Raw genomic sequence first — 17,782 nt, forward strand, 5'->3', positions numbered from 1 at the left:
AGTTACTGACGAAGTTGGTAAGTTAATGAGACATGCAGAGTTGCACACCATACTGATGAAAGACATGCAGTCATCAACGAACGTGTAACACTACGTAAAATTTTAACGAATAGGCTATTTGTCGCCTCAATGAGACATGTAGGTAAGTGTATCAAATGGGAAAGAACATTTCCAATTTACGTTACCGTTTTGTATGTGTCCTTCTCTTGTCTGTAACTCTAACAGGTATTAACCCAGAGGACTGTGGTGCTATCAACGGCTGGAATGCTGTCTCCAAATACAACTGTTATAATCAACTACTCGCCGCTTACGTCTGCAAAAAACGTGAGTTCTGCCATTCTTTCCTCAAACTGGCAATGAATAAATGATTGGTGATTATGGCGACAACAAATCTGGTAGAATTTGCATACGACGTGGAGAACATTGCAATCTATGTAAGGCGTTGTGCTTGAGGAAGGAATTATGTTGTCTACATTCCGTGTTGCTATGACGATGTGGTGGATTAAGCATCCCCTAGGCCTGGTCTTTCGCATTATTTTGATGAGTTTTTGTAATAAATGCAATGACAACGCGGCATTGTCAGTAATTCTAGGCCTAATTTTGTTTAGACCATGATGCAGGGGTGTGTAAGTTGCTCCTGTTTAAGCATTTACAGCTAGGCCAGTTATAGAATAAAACCCTGAGGTAAATTGACAAGAATCGAATTTCTCCAGTTATACATGTGGCCATTTGCCAATTCATACTCGATGCTCTGGTTGTGTTTCCATACTGTAGCCTATTGTATTAAATTGGCTGTATCTTCATTCGAAATCTCGAAGGCTTTATTTTTTTAAATACTTTTTTTTACTTACGGTTGTTGCTTTCATGTATATGTCACTTTTTATGATATATGTTTAGTAGCTTTAATGTTGCTTTTTTCTAACCTTTACTTGTGCATTCAGATCAGAACATTTTCTTTCCAGCTCTGATAATGATGTATGGAATAGGAAGTCTGAACAACCTAACCATTCCTCAAAGTCAGCCTAATATGCGAACAACCAAAGTAATTTTGTTCGAACGAGTTCCGGCGCCGAGGAACACGGAGTACACCCAAAGAAACAAACTCCTAGCGACAATCAAGGTAACCACGGAAACAGACTGTGCCTATCATTGCTTTCAAAGAGACGACTGTAAAGGGTTTAAACTCATCTGCCTTTTAAACACGAAGTGCCAATACTTTGCTTGTATTCTGCTTTCCTTTGGAAACACAATACGTCCGTATAAATAGTTGCAGTCAGGTTTGTGTCATATATTTTACAAATTTCTTTAATAAACGTGTTTTTCCTAATGATTATTTCATATTCACTCGTTTTTAGTTTTTCTTACATATAGACCTTTACCATACAAATTTGGTCGTTTTGTCTTCAAGCAACCAGCATGAAATTCAAATCTTTGCGTCAAAGAGACATTCGTATAATATGACAGCCGTCAATCAAAATGGGCGTTTCGGGTCAATTATTGCAAGGCAGATTCCCAAAACAACGTTTGACACAATCCATCAAAGAACTAAGAAAGTATAAAAAGTACGAAATTATGACGGTATCATGCAAATGGAAGCACTAAGCAGTTTTCAATGATGTTGGAAAGACGCGAGGAATGTTAAGTGAATGAGTGAAATCATTCCCCCACAGTACCTTGATTGTGGACGCGACGATTATCAGAGAAGCAAATATTCATGTCAAGGGAAACTCATGTTGTATATTGACGAATTGATCGCTCACCAATGCATTGGTGTTAAAGGATTTTGTTAATTTCCATACATTCTTTTACAATTCCTTCAGCTTTTCCTAATTTTTCGTTCATTATGAATAGGTAAATCTTTGACATTTGTTCAAGTACTAATTTAATAGCCAATTATGTTTTTTTTACGAAAAAGTAAATCCAGTTCCCAATTGCTCTTCCATTTTTACAATTTTATTTTCCCCATTTTATTTACACATCAGTAAGATCAGTATGATGTATACACCAGATTAAAGCTCTCTCGAAAAGATGAACTGCAAATTTGCTAGTAACGTCAGGGAGCAAGGATCAACACGCGATCTGATCTGTTTCCGACCTCCGTTTCTTCTGAGCCCATAAACATTGATTTATTCTTTCTTTCTGTACATAAAGCGGAGAGTTGATGGTAGATTTGACAGTTTATACAGACTGCCAGGCGGGTAAATATACAGCACAATCGATGGTTGCTTCTCACGGGGGACATTAACTTTCCAAGTCTTTGGAAATCCTCCTCTGTTTGGCAAACGACCAGCTTGGCTTCCACCTAAATCCCGGTTGGTTCCCTTTTTTTTTTCTTTTCGGCCATGCAGCCATTTTGTGGTTAGTCAAAAGCTGCCGTTATCCATCCAGGAAGCCAGCCAGAGTAATGAATAGTGGGTGACTAACCTATAGCTAGCGTGGCTAGACAATCAAACTGATTAGAGTGCTCCTGACCCTGGGAACATTTCTGGCTGACTTGCCGGGTGGAAAAATTGAATTCAATCAAGGATCGACCCCCCTCCACTCCCTGTCCTGCTCTCTGACAGTAATGACCAGTGTCCGTTCAAATAAGGCAAGTGTTTGGACGACCAACGGTTTGCTGAAGAAATAACAAACTTTTCTATCGGAGTCTACAGAGTCAATTTCAACCCATGTCCAAGTCGCTATATAATGCTGGATCTGACCAGCTTTCTAGAACAAACTCTCAACCTTTTAAAGCTGGCCGTCTCAGGAAGAGACTACATTTGCTTAAGGTAATCTAATATAAGAGAATCCCAGAAGAGCGGGCGGGAGAACCGGTCAACCATTAGCTCAGTGTAGACCATGATGCCGCGATGTGTACCCGCCTGATGAACAACCAAAGAGTACTGGTTCAATGCAGATCCTGACTTCATTGATCGGAGTGGATTGACAGCTGTATATACGGCTCATCTCAATTTACCCATAATGATTTCGGATTTGGAAACAATGCCGCCTCTTGTCTGATGAATCGTGATGGAATGCAATGTTTGAACTCTTGGAACGTCCGCATCGTCAGGGTTAGATCGCGGGTTCAAAACCGAATCGGATCATGTGTAAGAATTTGGTAATGTTAGTACTTCATCATTGGAGCTTTATTGATCCGTTTATTTGACTGTTATCTTTTTGAAGATTTTTTTTCACTTATACGACGACGGTGAATTTTATGGATGGGGGTAAACAGAGTGCCAAGCATAAATTATTTACCGTTGGCAAGTCACTGACGAATTTTTCCACGTGTAGCGTACGGATGTGCACACAGGTGCACATGTACAGACAATGTACAGTTTTCAGTGATGCAGGAAAGACAGTCTTTATAATATAGGTATGCTATCCAATTCAATTTTCAAACTCGTATAGTCCCTGAATAACTCAAATTAGGTCGGATAAAAATATAGGTCGCGCTGTCATTGCACCTGTTCATAAAAGCATCATGTTGAAGTTATAAACACGAATACCTAGGCTGCGACTGGCTTGTTCTGTACCAGCAGGAAAGAGTGTAGAATAGGGCCAAAATATAGTCATACTCAAGACCTATTCACAAGGCCTTCACGTTATGTCGAGGCAGTGAAAGAAATCTATTCACCTTCGTAGGATTTGAATTGTTAAGATATTTATTTCGATTGGTGTTTCGACCTGTATTACAAGGGAAACCAACTACCATCAGTGGGATGCTGTAAGGCCGTCCCACGTATATGACAGTGAAGGAGCCAGCTTGAACTGGACTTGAACTAAAAGCGATCGCACTGGTGAGAGGCTCTTGGGTCTCTGTGCTGCGCTAAGATGCTAACCATCAGGCTTTACACATGTCCCCTTTTGGATTTGAAGCAGACAACAGATAGTCCTGACGGTACATTTCATCTGGATCTCTATCTGTACAAAGGACCAAGGTTTCCTCTGACACGGTTTATATGACGAAAGGGACAGTGTTTGTATAATATTGTAAATTATCCCTACTTGGATAGTAATATACAATAGGGTCCTTGTAGCATTTTTAAGATCGTGTGTAAATGATTTCAATTTATGTCAGCTGTCATTGATTCAAAAACTACTGAGTCAGGGATACTCCATCAAATGCGTTCACTCAAAGTCTTTAAGATTCTGCAGCTAGTGTATGTATAACTGTAAGTGGCAGGTATGGGCAGAGTCTTCAGGATTTCTGGCGATCATATAGGTTATTTATTGATTTATTTGACTGGAGTTTTACGCCGTACTCATATTTCACTTATACGACGACGGTCAACATTATGGTGGAAGGAAATGATGTTAGCAATGATTCGAAAGTGAAAATACGTACATTTTTGAGAAAAGTAAGTTCTGACCCAATAACTGTTTTCTGTCAAATTTACCACTTGAAAAACTAAAGTGTCTACTTTGTGGGAAATAATCAGGATAAAGGATTTACGATGTTCTGTTATAAATACTTAGGGGAAAAAACTTAGCAAGGGAGCTTCCACACACCAACCCAAATATCACATCGCCATGACAACAGCATAGAAACGTAATTTTATCGAAGGGAAAGGGGCAGACAAATCAGATAGCGTGTTTCTTGGATCGATCGCTTCATTAGATCACCATCATGCAGTTCAACTTTGTTCAAGGAATCATAAATCTATAGATAATATCTGAAGAGAATCCACAAACTCTCTGTTTGGCATGGGAATATTGACTTAGAACATAGAAAATTGTTTTAAAAAGTCCATTAAAAAGCTTAGAAAAGAAGACAGCGGCACAACTTCACAGAGATATTTGCATGATAAATTTCACGTAACATATTTCACATTGAGAAGCAAAAGAAATATGATGGAGTTTAAATGAGAAATGTCCGTCAGTCAATAAACACACAAATGTTGCGTCACTAAATAAGACACTGTATGGTTGAAAAACGCTATAGATATATTTGACATATCAGGTTGACAGTTGGACTGAGCCAAGAATGAAAAAAACTTGTTTGTAAAGTACTTTTTAGGTTTCTTATTCTCATTTTGTCTGATTGTATACAGCCTTCCTGGATGAAATACAATAAAGTTTCTGGAGGAATATAAAAGATACGGCAAAATTAAGTTGATTTGAAGTTGTGGTAACCTGCCTAAGGCTTTCCAAACATTCGCTTCATTTTTATGATGTAAACCTAATCTCACATTTTATATATTTACTTCACGTAGGGATTTACACGTGACTGACAAACTTACATCTATTACACGATCAGTTTTTGGGGGTGGAGGAAACGGGGTAGAATGAAGCTACCGCACTTCACCAGTTGTTTGACAGATCTTCATAGAAACACAGCATAATCTGCGGGCCCTATATTTGAGCACGTGATCTCATTGACAATGGCTATCTCCTGATTTTAACATGTTCTCCCATGTTCTTTAACATGCTTGCAATATTGCCATCTTTATTAATTTATTTGATTGGTGTTTTACGCCACACTCAATAATATTTCACTTATACAACGGCGGCCAGCATTGTGGTGAGCAGAGCCAGGGAAAAACCCATGACCATCCGCAGGTTGCTGACAGACTTTAACACGTACGGTCGGTGTGAAAGCCAGCATGAGCTGGACTTGAACTCACAGTAACCGCAATGGTGAGAGGCTCCTGGATCATTGCGCCGCGCTGGCGTACTAACGATCTCGGCCAAGGAGGCCCCTATTGTCATCTTTAAACCATGGTCATTGAGTACGGCCTTCAACGTCAAATAAACAAATGTGCTAAGTTAACACACAAGTTAACAAAAACATACACAAGTTAGCAAGAAATACAAAAAGGAAATAAGGGAAGGTTCAACAATGGCATGGACGATACACCTTGTGTTGGTATGCACAGGGATGTATAAAGTGTTAACGGTTACACAAAAGGAAAAAAAATTGAAAGGAATTCAGTGAAAACTGATAATAATACCTCATAATACCTTTTCGAAATGAATATGCATAGACGTGAACAATGAATGGTGGAATTTGTAGGAGACAGAGCTGATTTTGTCTTGCAAAAGGAACATTCGCAAAGATTCCTGCGGCATGTTTATTTTACTCTAGCAGAATTATACGGTGACGGAGAGATTTATAAAATTATATAAACACACTCGCTGGATAAACAAGACAGCCATTCCTTTTAAACTTTCACGATAGCAAGACAGACGATGATATAACAACATTATTGATTATTGACACCTGAAAGACTTGTGCTATAGATTTCTTCCGTTTATAAGCCGCCCTGTTTTTGAGACAAGTCAATACAAAGGCAATTAGCTTCATTACAAGCAGCATCATGTCTTCCGGAAAACAGATAGAGCAGAATAGTAATGAACTGCGCAGGTCTAATAGAAAGCCCTTCGTTAAATGTTAGCTTAAACGGACTCCAATACTTGGCCAATGCAGCCAATGGCTAAAGGATTGTGGGAATTGACCAGGTGTTAAGATAACAGGCCCAGCTCCCATGGGATGGCATTAATGTGTCGTAACAATTTTACGATCCATGGCTAAGAGCACATGCATTTTGGGTGTTTGGAAATTGGGAGCAGGGAAATACAACTGGATCTAGGCGTATATACCAGAAGTCAACTAGAATGGGCGTTCCAGGTCAATAATTGCAGGACCAATTCCTAAAACAATGTTTAGCACAAACCACCAAAGATCTAAAAAAAAGTACAAAAAGATCTAAAAAGTTGGAAAGACTCATGGAATATTCTAAGCAAATGAATTAAATCAATATCGCGCACCATGCTCATTTATAAAAGATGTCGATAATCAAAATATGTATCTCATGCAGCTGCACTTTGAATAGCAACCGTTCATATATCAAACGTGGCCATCTAATTCATGAATAGCAACCGTTCATACGTCCAACGTGGCCATCTAATTCATGAATAGCAACCGTTCATATATCAAACGTGGCCATCTAATTCATGAATAGCAACCGTTCATATAACAAACGTGGCCATCTAATTCATGAATAGCAACCGTTCATATATCAAACGTGGCCATCTAATTCATGAATAGCAACTGTTCATACGTCAAACGTGGCCATCTAATTCATGAATAGCAACTGTTCATATATCAAACGTGGCCATCTAATTCATGAATAGCAACCGTTCATATAACAAACGTGGCCATCTAATTCATGAATAGCAACCGTTCATATATCAAACGTGGCCATCTAATTCATGAATAGCAACTGTTCATACGTCAAACGTGGCCATCTAATTCATGAATAGCAACTGTTCATACGTCAAACGTGGCCATCTAATTCATGAATAGCAACCGTTCATATATCAAACGTGGCCATCTAATTCATGAATAGCAACCGTTCATATATCAAACGTGGCCATCTAATTCATGAATAGCAACCGTTCATATATCAAACGTGGCCATCTAATTCATGAATAGCAACCGTTCATATATCAAACGTGGCCATCTAATTCATGAATAGCAACTGTTCATACGTCCAACGTGGCCATTTAATTCATGAATAGCAACTGTTCATACGTCCAACGTGACCATTTAATTCATGAATAGCAACTGTTCATACGTCCAACGTGGCCATTTAATTCATGAATAGCAACTGTTCATACGTCCAACGTGACCATTTAATTCAAAACAACGAACACACCGAGTTCCAAAACCGAATGTACAGGGTGTCCCAGAAGTCGCGCACCATCCTGATTTTCATTTTTTTCTGTGTTTCAGATTTAATACTGATTTTAAATTTCTCCCCTCTTTCAGAGTTAATTATGGCTAATAAACTAACAGCACAAGAAAGAGTTGAATTGGTTTTTATGTTTGGAAGAGATGGGGCAACACACCGCTCTGGATGGTGCGCGACTTCTGGGACACCTTGTACATACAATCAGACTAAATAATATCCAAACTCTAGTGAATCCTAGAGCTGAAACGTCGCATATAGATTATATTGGTCACTTTCCATGATGTGGATGGTCGTGGGTTTCATCCGGGATCTGCCCGGTCTCCTCCCGCCATAATGTTAGCCGCCGTCGTATAAGTGAAATATTCTTGAGTACCGCGTAACACACCAGTCAAATAAATAAATAAATAAATTTCCCTGAATATCACTAATCCGTATAATCAAGCATATGGGGGCTTCACCCATTAAGAAAACGTTACTCGCTATTATTCACTCATGTATCCTTACCTGTAGTGTGCAACTGCGTACACTTGAAGCAGTTATCCCTTCACCATGCAGAAGCGTGGTGTCCTTGACATGTCGGTATCGCATAGATTTGACCGTCAGTCTACTATTTACATACATTACAAAATACTTTCCCTTATCAATATTAACCTTTTCTCATCACTCTTATTATTTCTTTGTCATGAGTTCTTCTACCTTAGCTACTTTCTTCCTTTATACCATTACGCCAGGTCTGTAAAGAAAGCAGTCTCACCATTACCCTACAAGGACCCAAAATCTAAACTTGCACAGACCATTTAGTTCTCCTGTACTACGTATATCTGTCCAGCACGAATGGAATACACTCCATCAATTTGACAAAATTATCCAAGATTTGTGGAAAATGCAGTTCACTTCCCACTCAATTTATTTTATGTGATTGACGTTTAAAGCTATACTCAAGAATATCTCACTTATATAAAGGCGGCCAGTATTATAATTCAAGGAAACCACCCAGAACACGGGGGAAACTCACGACAACCCGCAGGTTGCTACCAGACCTTTCCACGTACGGCCGGAGAGGAAGCCAGCATGAGCTGAACTTGAACTCACAGCGACCGCATTGATTGTAGGCTTCATATCACTGTGCCATGCTTGCGTGCTAACCCCATCGGGCACATAGGCCACCACTTCCCACTCTACAGGTCTCCGAGCAATTTGTGGATGGTCGTGGATTTCCCCCAGGCTGGCGCCGTCGTATATAAGTTCATTTTATCTCAAGATTATTTCACTTATACGACGGCGGCCAGCATTATGGTGGGAGAAAAGCGGGCAGAGCCCGGAGGAAACCCCCGACCATCCGCAGGTTGTTGCAAGATCTTCCCACTTACGGCCGGAGAGGAAGTGAAAGTGAAATATGAATGAAATAAATAAATAATATTGTTTATTATTGTACCATTGTTTCAGTTTGATACAACAAGTCGATGAAACTTCATTCCTGCAAGCCAAATAAATTATCCTTAAAAATCTACATAACGGTTTGAACACGGAATCGCTTTCAAGCCTCTAAAAGCCAGTCTATATAGGTATGAAAATTAGTCTTGTAATTATTGATCTCGCGAGGTAACTCGTCCTCCTGACTAAAAGCTTGAGATGGACACGAACTTATGAGATCATTAACCAGGGACCGATTGTCTGGGGTAAGAACACGGCTTAGCGTATGACTGAGTATAGGAGGGATCACTCCAGAATAAATGACCTACACTTGACTGCCTTGTTTGAGGATTTATCATGGATTATTTTCATGATCACCACCATCCATAACACTGGCATGAAGTGGGGAATACCCTGGTTATGCAGGTAGGTGAAATTCATACGTTTTGTGAATGTTTACAACGTGTGGAAAGGAAAATCGATGCCTGTCAAAACACGGTTCAATGACTGATTTGCCCAGGGCTGGTAATATTTTTTATCAACAATCTCGCTTAGCATGGGATGGCTCCACTTTTCTTTGTGTTCGCAGAGTAATGTCCGAGACCAAGAAGATGACCCCTGAAATGAGACGAGTGACGTCATCAAGATCACGTTGATCGCAGCACTACTCTAGTAATCCGTTTATCCTATTTGCCAAATAAAGACAAATAGTGGTACTTGTGTAATAAAAAAGGACACACAAAGTCAAGAAAATCAGATTATCTCAGAAATTCATCACATCCGACTGATGAGATCAGATATATCCATTCATGTCTTACAACGTTTAATCGATCACAAAGTTTAAATTCTGTAATCGAACAATTTAGACCAGCAATGTGATTGCAAAACAAACAGGTCCATAGCCCATAATACATCACAGTACATATCTGTGGTTTTTGAAAGATTTCTTACATGAAAGATATAAGCTATACGAGACATTATAGATAAGAGAGCCTTAAAAAACTATCACATAAATAAATTAGATGTACACCAGAGAAGTACAGGTCGTTAACTCAAAGATAACCAGTGGTTATAAGGGTTGAAATCGAAATATCGTAAAATAAGTTCTTTATACGTTGTAATTTTTTCTGTATCTATTATCGAAAGATGATCTAAGGTTCAGCCATCAACTATGAACACGTGAGTATATCAGCCGTAGTATCTATTCTTACTTCAGAACTTAGGGGTCTCCGTGGCTCAGTTGATTAGCGCGCTAGCGCAGCGTAATGGCCCAGGAGTCTCTCACCAATGCGGTCGCTGTAAGTCCAGCTCATGCTGGCTTCCTCTCCGGCCGTATGTGGGAAGGTCTGACAGCAACCTGCGGATGGTCGTGGGTTTCCCCTGGGCTGTGCCCAGTTTCCAATAAAACGGAATTCAAGTGTTTATAAGGCTTGGTAGCTTGATTCTTGACACTTTCTAAAATAGTTTTTGTAGAGGAATTGAAACTTTAGAAATGCCAAATTTTATTGTGACTTTACGCCCAACCAAAACTAAAAATGATAGCCATGATTTCGCTGATGTACTCGCTTATGCTATCCAAACTGAAAATTAGCACTAATTGATGGTTTTCTTAAGAGGACAATGTATAGAAATTGTCCTTACAGAAATCCTAATTTGATCCTAAATGACAAAGGGAAAAATACAGGACTGACACTTAAGAAATACATATTCTTAATTAGCATACCTTGGAGTGTATTTTAGCACTCTGGTGGAGTTATTTCCCCCTAGCATGCGACTACGACGCCCCCAACCCCCCACCCCACCACCTCCCCCTCCCCCCCCCTTTCCCCCATCCAGCTGTGTTCTTGTCAACTTGCATGTTGTGCACACTACTGCATTCATGGACATGCCAACTTGTAATGACAGTTAAGCAGTAAATTTCTGCTATATAGTTAGCATTTAGGTGCCATAATTGTTTACACATGATTTCTTTCGTAACCGTAAGCCATTTGCATTGCTTTTTTGATTGAACAGGACGTAAAACGTTTTCACACGTGTATTTAAGTACTTATAAGTCTCTGAGTAATTTCTTAAACGAATATGGAGCGAAAAGCAGTGAATTTTCAATATGTAATATGCTGTTGTGGAATAAAAAGAGTTACTTGCAATGACGTTGTTATTTGCCTACAAGAGTTGTTACCCCTGATCTGATATGCAAGCGGATTAAATGAATTCGAGTATTTTTTCATTCTTAAAGTGTTTTCCAGGAGTTTTGTATCATTATTTTTGTATACAGATTTAATTGTCATAACGGATACTTGTCGAGATTCAGATATAATGTGAATCACATTTGACCAATGTCTCTACTCCATTTGAAGCATTATTTCATGGCGATTTATACGCATGTCATTCCGGATACATGTAGTTGTACATGTATATTTATGTATCCAACACATAACTGTGGATGCTGAATAACTGTCAGTTAATAAACAGAAATATATCTTCTACTGGGTGTTTGTCAGTCAAGATTACTCGTCTCTACAACATTGGTTTGGTATGTGTACCAGGCATGCTATAATTAAGCCATGCATGCTATACTTAACCCATGCATGCTATAATTAAACTGATGTTTCAGATTGTTTGACATTATCCAGTTTGTTTAGTACTGGATCAAAAGATAAGAGAGGCCACTTCGAGGTCCTGTGTGTCAATCTATACATATTCTAGTCCACAAACGTTTTGAACTCGAGATGATGAACAAATCTCTCTGGGCCCCCAGATTAAGAGATAGATGACGAAACAGTAGCACATGTCAGCCACACCCAGACGAGCCTCTCAAAGAGCATAAGTGAAAAGTGACAAGTGGGTGTGTGCTTACACAGCCTGCAGGAGACATTTTTCGGAATGCTATGACTTACTGTAAAATACTGCATTTACCTGGACATGGATTCCAATACAAAAACAGGGCAATGAAATTCACGAAGTTTGTATTTCACATGGAGGTCGTCAGTAATGTGCTTTACATACAGGCCTATGCAAAACAAGAGCTAACTACGTTAAGTTTTTATTGAGATCCCAACCCTAACATTCACCTTCGCATTGCTTCTAATATACATGGGCAAAAGAAACAAGTTTATGAACTTTGTAATTTATTTATTAATTAATATTCACAATGAGCATCAACGATGGAACACCTCATTGTGCCGTTGTGCTTTGCATATATATGCAAAACCCTCTGCCCAATACATGGGTCACTTCTGGGATGCCACCCCCAACATTTACCTTAACGTTGATTCAAATAAACACGATACACTAAGTCAGGAATTCTATAATTTACGGTAATTAATATGCACACACCGTATCAACGATGGAACATCCCACCTGTGTTATTGTGCTGTACACGTATACAAATTTTGTCTATGTTTTTCTTTTTATTGGACGCTGACGATCGGGAAATGCCAAATGTCAAAATATACATACGAGATAAGAATAAGGAGAAAATCAGGCCAACACAGCGATGGCTTACGAGTACATGAAAATGAATGTTAAATCTTTAGCAGAGAAACTTAATTCTTACACAGGCAGTGCATTCTTACACAGGCAGTGCTATATAACAATGAGACTTGTCTGGTAATCATATGGTATTTGGCTTTGTATACAAAGTTGACTCGAGATTTTAAAGGAGTTTTCGAGTCTTTGGGTGAGTTGATCTGAATTCAAGCGGAAAAAGCGCTTCGTTTATTCTGACCTCGACAAAAGGGTCTGTTCGGTCAAAATGGAGACCCCGATTCTGTGCACCAGTTAAAACTCCCGATTGCCATGCAGGGTATAAATATTATTTTGCTGTGAAATAATCGTAATCACTTATTATTTGAATCCTCCCGAAACATTTTTTAACAACTAGTCAACTTCGTCAGCATTTTCTTCGAAGCCATATTATAATGTGAAAGCTAAAAAAAAACATAGATGATTACGTAACAGCTAGGACAATTTATTTCCGCATTTATCTTTTTTTCCTAAATGATCTGGGTTGCCTGCATAAGACGAGAATATTCCTGGTGGTTTACATTCGAAATATCGATTTATGAATTAGGCTAAGAAAGATTTATATCTTATGTTAGAAAGCAGAGTTCCATTACATAGGCATGCATATTGAAAACACCGTCGTGAACGTTGCAGCCATGTCTGCAAATTTGTTATAATGAAAGGCTCTTTTATCAGTGCCCCAGCTTTCCTTTACCAGAAATACCCCTATACATTCAGCTGAGATAGCTCTGTCACATGCAGTGATGTATTGTACCAAAGACATCATCATATTCGAGATGTGTACCGAAAGCTATGCATCCCAACCATTTCCGACTGTTCTGACGTCTTGGGCAACGCCAAGGCCAAACGAATTGTCAACACCTGGGTACACGTGGCACTTCGAACGTCTCATATCTTCTTTCTCTATATGTATTAACTTTGCATGAGGTTTCGACCACACCGGTGTACCGATATAGTTTCATTTTCTAAGTTATTTCCACAATTCTCATTTGGGAGTGCGTGTGAAAGGGACAAGGGATAATGCCAACCGTGTATGCATTTAGCCTTGTTTGCCTGAATTTATTTAGGCTATGCTTGATCAGTGTATAGTTGGAGTATTCCCATCTATGTTCTAATTATATTACAGCGATCTAGTACTTTAGCTGATTAAGTTAGGATGGGACACTCATTTGAAATTGGAAACTGTTACATTAAAGGTAAGTGAATAACTTACTGAAAGACAGAAGAAGTTAGATGCAGGATAGATGCTGATTTTTTACTTAAGCTTCTTTTCTGTCCACGTTTCAACTAATGCTATTTTCGGATATCCTATTTCTAACTCCGCGCGGGGTGACTTTTCAGGGATACTCCCGAACTCCTCACAGTGAAGACCCCGCCCAGCTTTTTCGCGAAAGCCACATGCTGAACATGTTCTACAGGCCTACGACTGTCGCGGGCTGTTCAACAGTGTACATGAGAGTGAGTGAGTGAGTGCTTGGGGTTTAACGTCGTACTCAACAATTTTTCAGTCATATGACGACGAAGGAATCCTAATGGTGCATGTACGTGTAATGTGCCTCCTTGTTGCAGGGCGGATTTCCACCGCTCTTTTATTTAGTGCTGCTTCACTGGGACGACTTACCGAAGGCAAGTAAGTCGCTCCGCCCGAGCCATTATACTGATACGGGTCAACCAGTCGTTGCACTATCCCCTTCATGCTGAGCGCCAAGCGAGGAAGTTAAAACTTCCTCTGTTAAAGTCTTAGGTGTGACTCGATCAAGGATTGATCCTGGATCTACCGGTGCACATGAAGAAGTATATAGCCAGAATAACATCAGTCAATCTATATAACTGCTATATTTTAGCAATTTCTCACTTGTATATAGTTTACTGATGAGGTACTAAAACAGAACCGTTGACATTTTTCTACGAGTTGATAAAACCAAGTAACAATGCAGTTATACATATTTTCTAAAATAATTTATTTGATAAAACTCCGTTTAAGTATGCACTACACAAGTAAAGCTGTTAAAGTGGTGCCATCCTGTGGTAAAATCCTCCTCATGATGCTGATGAGACATCACATCAAACCTCCATACACCTGTAAGTGTGCCAGAAACATCAGGCATATTTGGCTTCTCATGAGGAAAAACGTTCAGAGAAAAATAGTAGTTTCAAATCTTGGACTTCAAAGGTTATGTATTACAATTAAGAAGTGTAGTTGAAGTCAGCCTACTGTGCAGCTATACACTGAGCCCCAAGAAAGTGTAGGAATATATAGGTGAAGACAATAGGGCACGACAGACTCAAAGTACACTGAAACAATGTTTAGATACTTCATACAAGGGCATTGAAGAAGTATTTCACGTGTACGGTGTTCTATTTATACCTATCATATCGAGGTAAAATGAACAACTGTGTCCGCCATTGTGCAATGTGAATTTTAACAATTTGTGGGGAGGTGGGGGGGGGGGGGGGGGGGGGGAGAAAAGGCATATTGGCTCTGTATTATCACTACCACGAGCCATTTTGAAGAAGAATGTTTTAATTCTGTCCACCTGAAAAAACTGCAACTCGTACATAATTTGCATGCAGTGTAATTATCGTCACTACAATTTAATTATATGGGCGTAGTTGAAGTGACAATGTCTAAGCAGTAACTCTTTAAGCCGAGGTGACCTTTCCGAAACAAGGTTATCTCCCCCACTTTTTTGTCACTGTCCCCTTGTTACCTCCCCTGCACCACATATTTCCCAGAAACTGATAAGTTCTTGTTGGCCTGTCGTTAGAAGCCATTTACATATATTATGCAATCCAGACAATTAAGGTGCATGTAGTCAAAGAATCTGTTGATTGAGCATAGAAAACACTGAACCAGTTTTCAGCAATAAGGCAGCAGAAAACTTGACTTGACTAAAAATAACGCTCACTGTTATACATCACAACACTAAGTAAAACTACCAACTCGATTTTTGTCATGCTTTTCCTTTGGGATTTTTTTGTTTGTTACTTTCTAAGTACATCAAAACATTATGTCATGAGTGGACAAATCATTACCATGACAGCCTTCTCTGAGGCTGTCAACACTGAGGAATAATAAGATTAAAGTTAATAGAATATTTACCTCCAATATACAATTTTGTAAAAAATCTGTTTTCAAATATGTTATTCTTTGAAAGAACAATATTTTCTGTCCTGATCACAGTTTCAGTGTTCTTCATACTGATTTTGAAATATTGGTTCATGTAATGTCTTTGTTTCTTGTTTTTTTTTCTTTTTTTTTTACATCTTAAAAACAGCAGCAACAACAACAACAAAAAAATACACACACACATGAACACACATAAAAAGAATATAGGTCAAAATACGGATCATTGGCAATAAATCTATAATCTACAGATAAGATGAACTACACCACTAGAGGATAGGGCTAAAATGAAACATGGTAGATTTGCACAACTTGCACTGAAGAATACTGACCAAAAATGTACATTATCTAACACACTTTTACAAGACTGCTGAAACAGGTTAGCAAACATACAAAGACAACGTAATAATCATTGCTATTTGGGATCTAAATTCAGGACATCTAAAGCTCAGTCAGTACACTTTCTGCAAATATGGGAAGAATGGAAAAACACTTTAAAACTTCATTAATATAACTGAAAAAATATCAGTACTTAATAACTGTGATGCGAGAGATTTCTTTGGGGTTTTTTTGGTTTTTTTTTTTCAATTTTGATTTTCAAGATTTACACATCGTTAGATCTTTTCCCCTCTGTTTTAAAAGTGAAATTGCCTGTTGTAACTGTACCTCAACAATCTTTTCAACGACAGGCAATGACAACAACAGATTACTAAATAATCTAATAACATAGACAAGTTTGCGAGCCAAACATGGCTATGTTTCAACTATACAAGAGTAAGGCTAGAAACATCACAGTTGATGTTATGTACACTATGTGATATGAAGGGATGATAATTACAAATGAACTAGCCTGATTGGGTGACGAGCAGATACAATGGGAGGAAACTAGTATTCCTGGAGTGTCACAGCTAAAGGGATTCTGAATTGATTCTCACTGGCTGGTGTGAGAGATAGGCAAGTCCAGGCTAAGCCTAGCTTAAGCTGAATTTTAGGTATGGCAGATTTATTCAAGCATGACCAAGGCTGCTAGGTTTAACCCATGAAACCCTATCTCCACCGTCAGCCAACAGCAATGATTCTGTATCCTTTACAATGGACAGATATGGGTATAATACAGGATATGAATTTATGAGGGGGTTGAGAGGCATGATAGGGGACTGAGGATGCATAAGGAGGTTTGGGGGAAATGAGGAAAGGCACAGGGTACTGGCGACACTGGGTAAAGGAGTTAAATAGATTGGGTCAATCAACAATGCATTTACAAAACACATTCAAAACATCCATCAGGACCCTGTGTCACATGATCCACACAATCTGGGTGAAAAACCTCTTAACACAGCTATCATTGCCAACGAGTGCTTCACATTCCTTACTGTAACATGGCATCAAATTACGCAACAAAAAAAAATCTGAACAATAAAGCTGGCCACAGAAATAAAAAATTTCACCTACAATTGCTTTTCAAAGAGTACATTAAAAAGGAGTCTATACATACACAAGAGGGAACTTTCTGAAACCATGGGCGTAAAAATCCACACCAAATTCCGTCCAGTTTTCACTCCACAATAACAATACACTGTATATCCACATCTGGAAACTTTACAATCAAATGGCAGTTATACAGCTGGCTTGATCAGCCATGAGTAGCCAATTGCCTGGCGCAGCAATCTGCTCACTCATGCGTATCACAATAGCTGTTGAGGGGTTTCCCCCAGCACTCAACTCTTTTACCTCCGTACCATGCACTCAACTTCTTCCAACCGGAAACTCACTACCTCACTCGATCTATATCCTACAGAAAAGTAACTTAACTCCTTCTCCTGGCTTGCACTGTCTTCCTCTCACAATACACTTCATACTTTACACCCCCCCCCCCTCCCCCCACCAACAATCTCCTCCAAGTTTGACGTTTTCCCACTGCTACATATCTCATACGATACACTCTTTTCTCTTTCTCTCTCCAACAATCTTTTACGATAAACTCACTTTATCCGATATCTCTTTTAAGATAAAATCACTTTCTCCAACAATCTCC

General features: G+C 39.0%; 1 protein-coding gene across 2 annotated transcripts in view; it reads left to right on the plus strand.

Moving 5' to 3' along the window:
* The window catches only part of LOC135471439 (perlucin-like protein), a 29,757-nt gene extending 28,463 nt beyond the window's left edge, over nt 1-1,294 (plus strand). For both annotated transcript variants that reach the window (XM_064750684.1, XM_064750685.1), the window contains exons 4-5: nt 226-324; nt 963-1,294. In XM_064750684.1, the coding sequence (XP_064606754.1) occupies nt 226-324; nt 963-1,267 (404 nt within the window). In that variant the 3' untranslated portion in view covers nt 1,268-1,294. The remainder of the gene's footprint in view (nt 1-225; nt 325-962) is intronic.
* Nucleotides 1,295-17,782: the final 16,488 nt, after the last annotated feature.

The sequence above is a fragment of the Liolophura sinensis genome, chromosome 7 (genome assembly GCF_032854445.1).
Source record: "Liolophura sinensis isolate JHLJ2023 chromosome 7, CUHK_Ljap_v2, whole genome shotgun sequence".
Classification (NCBI taxonomy): Eukaryota; Metazoa; Mollusca; class Polyplacophora; order Chitonida; family Chitonidae; genus Liolophura; species Liolophura sinensis.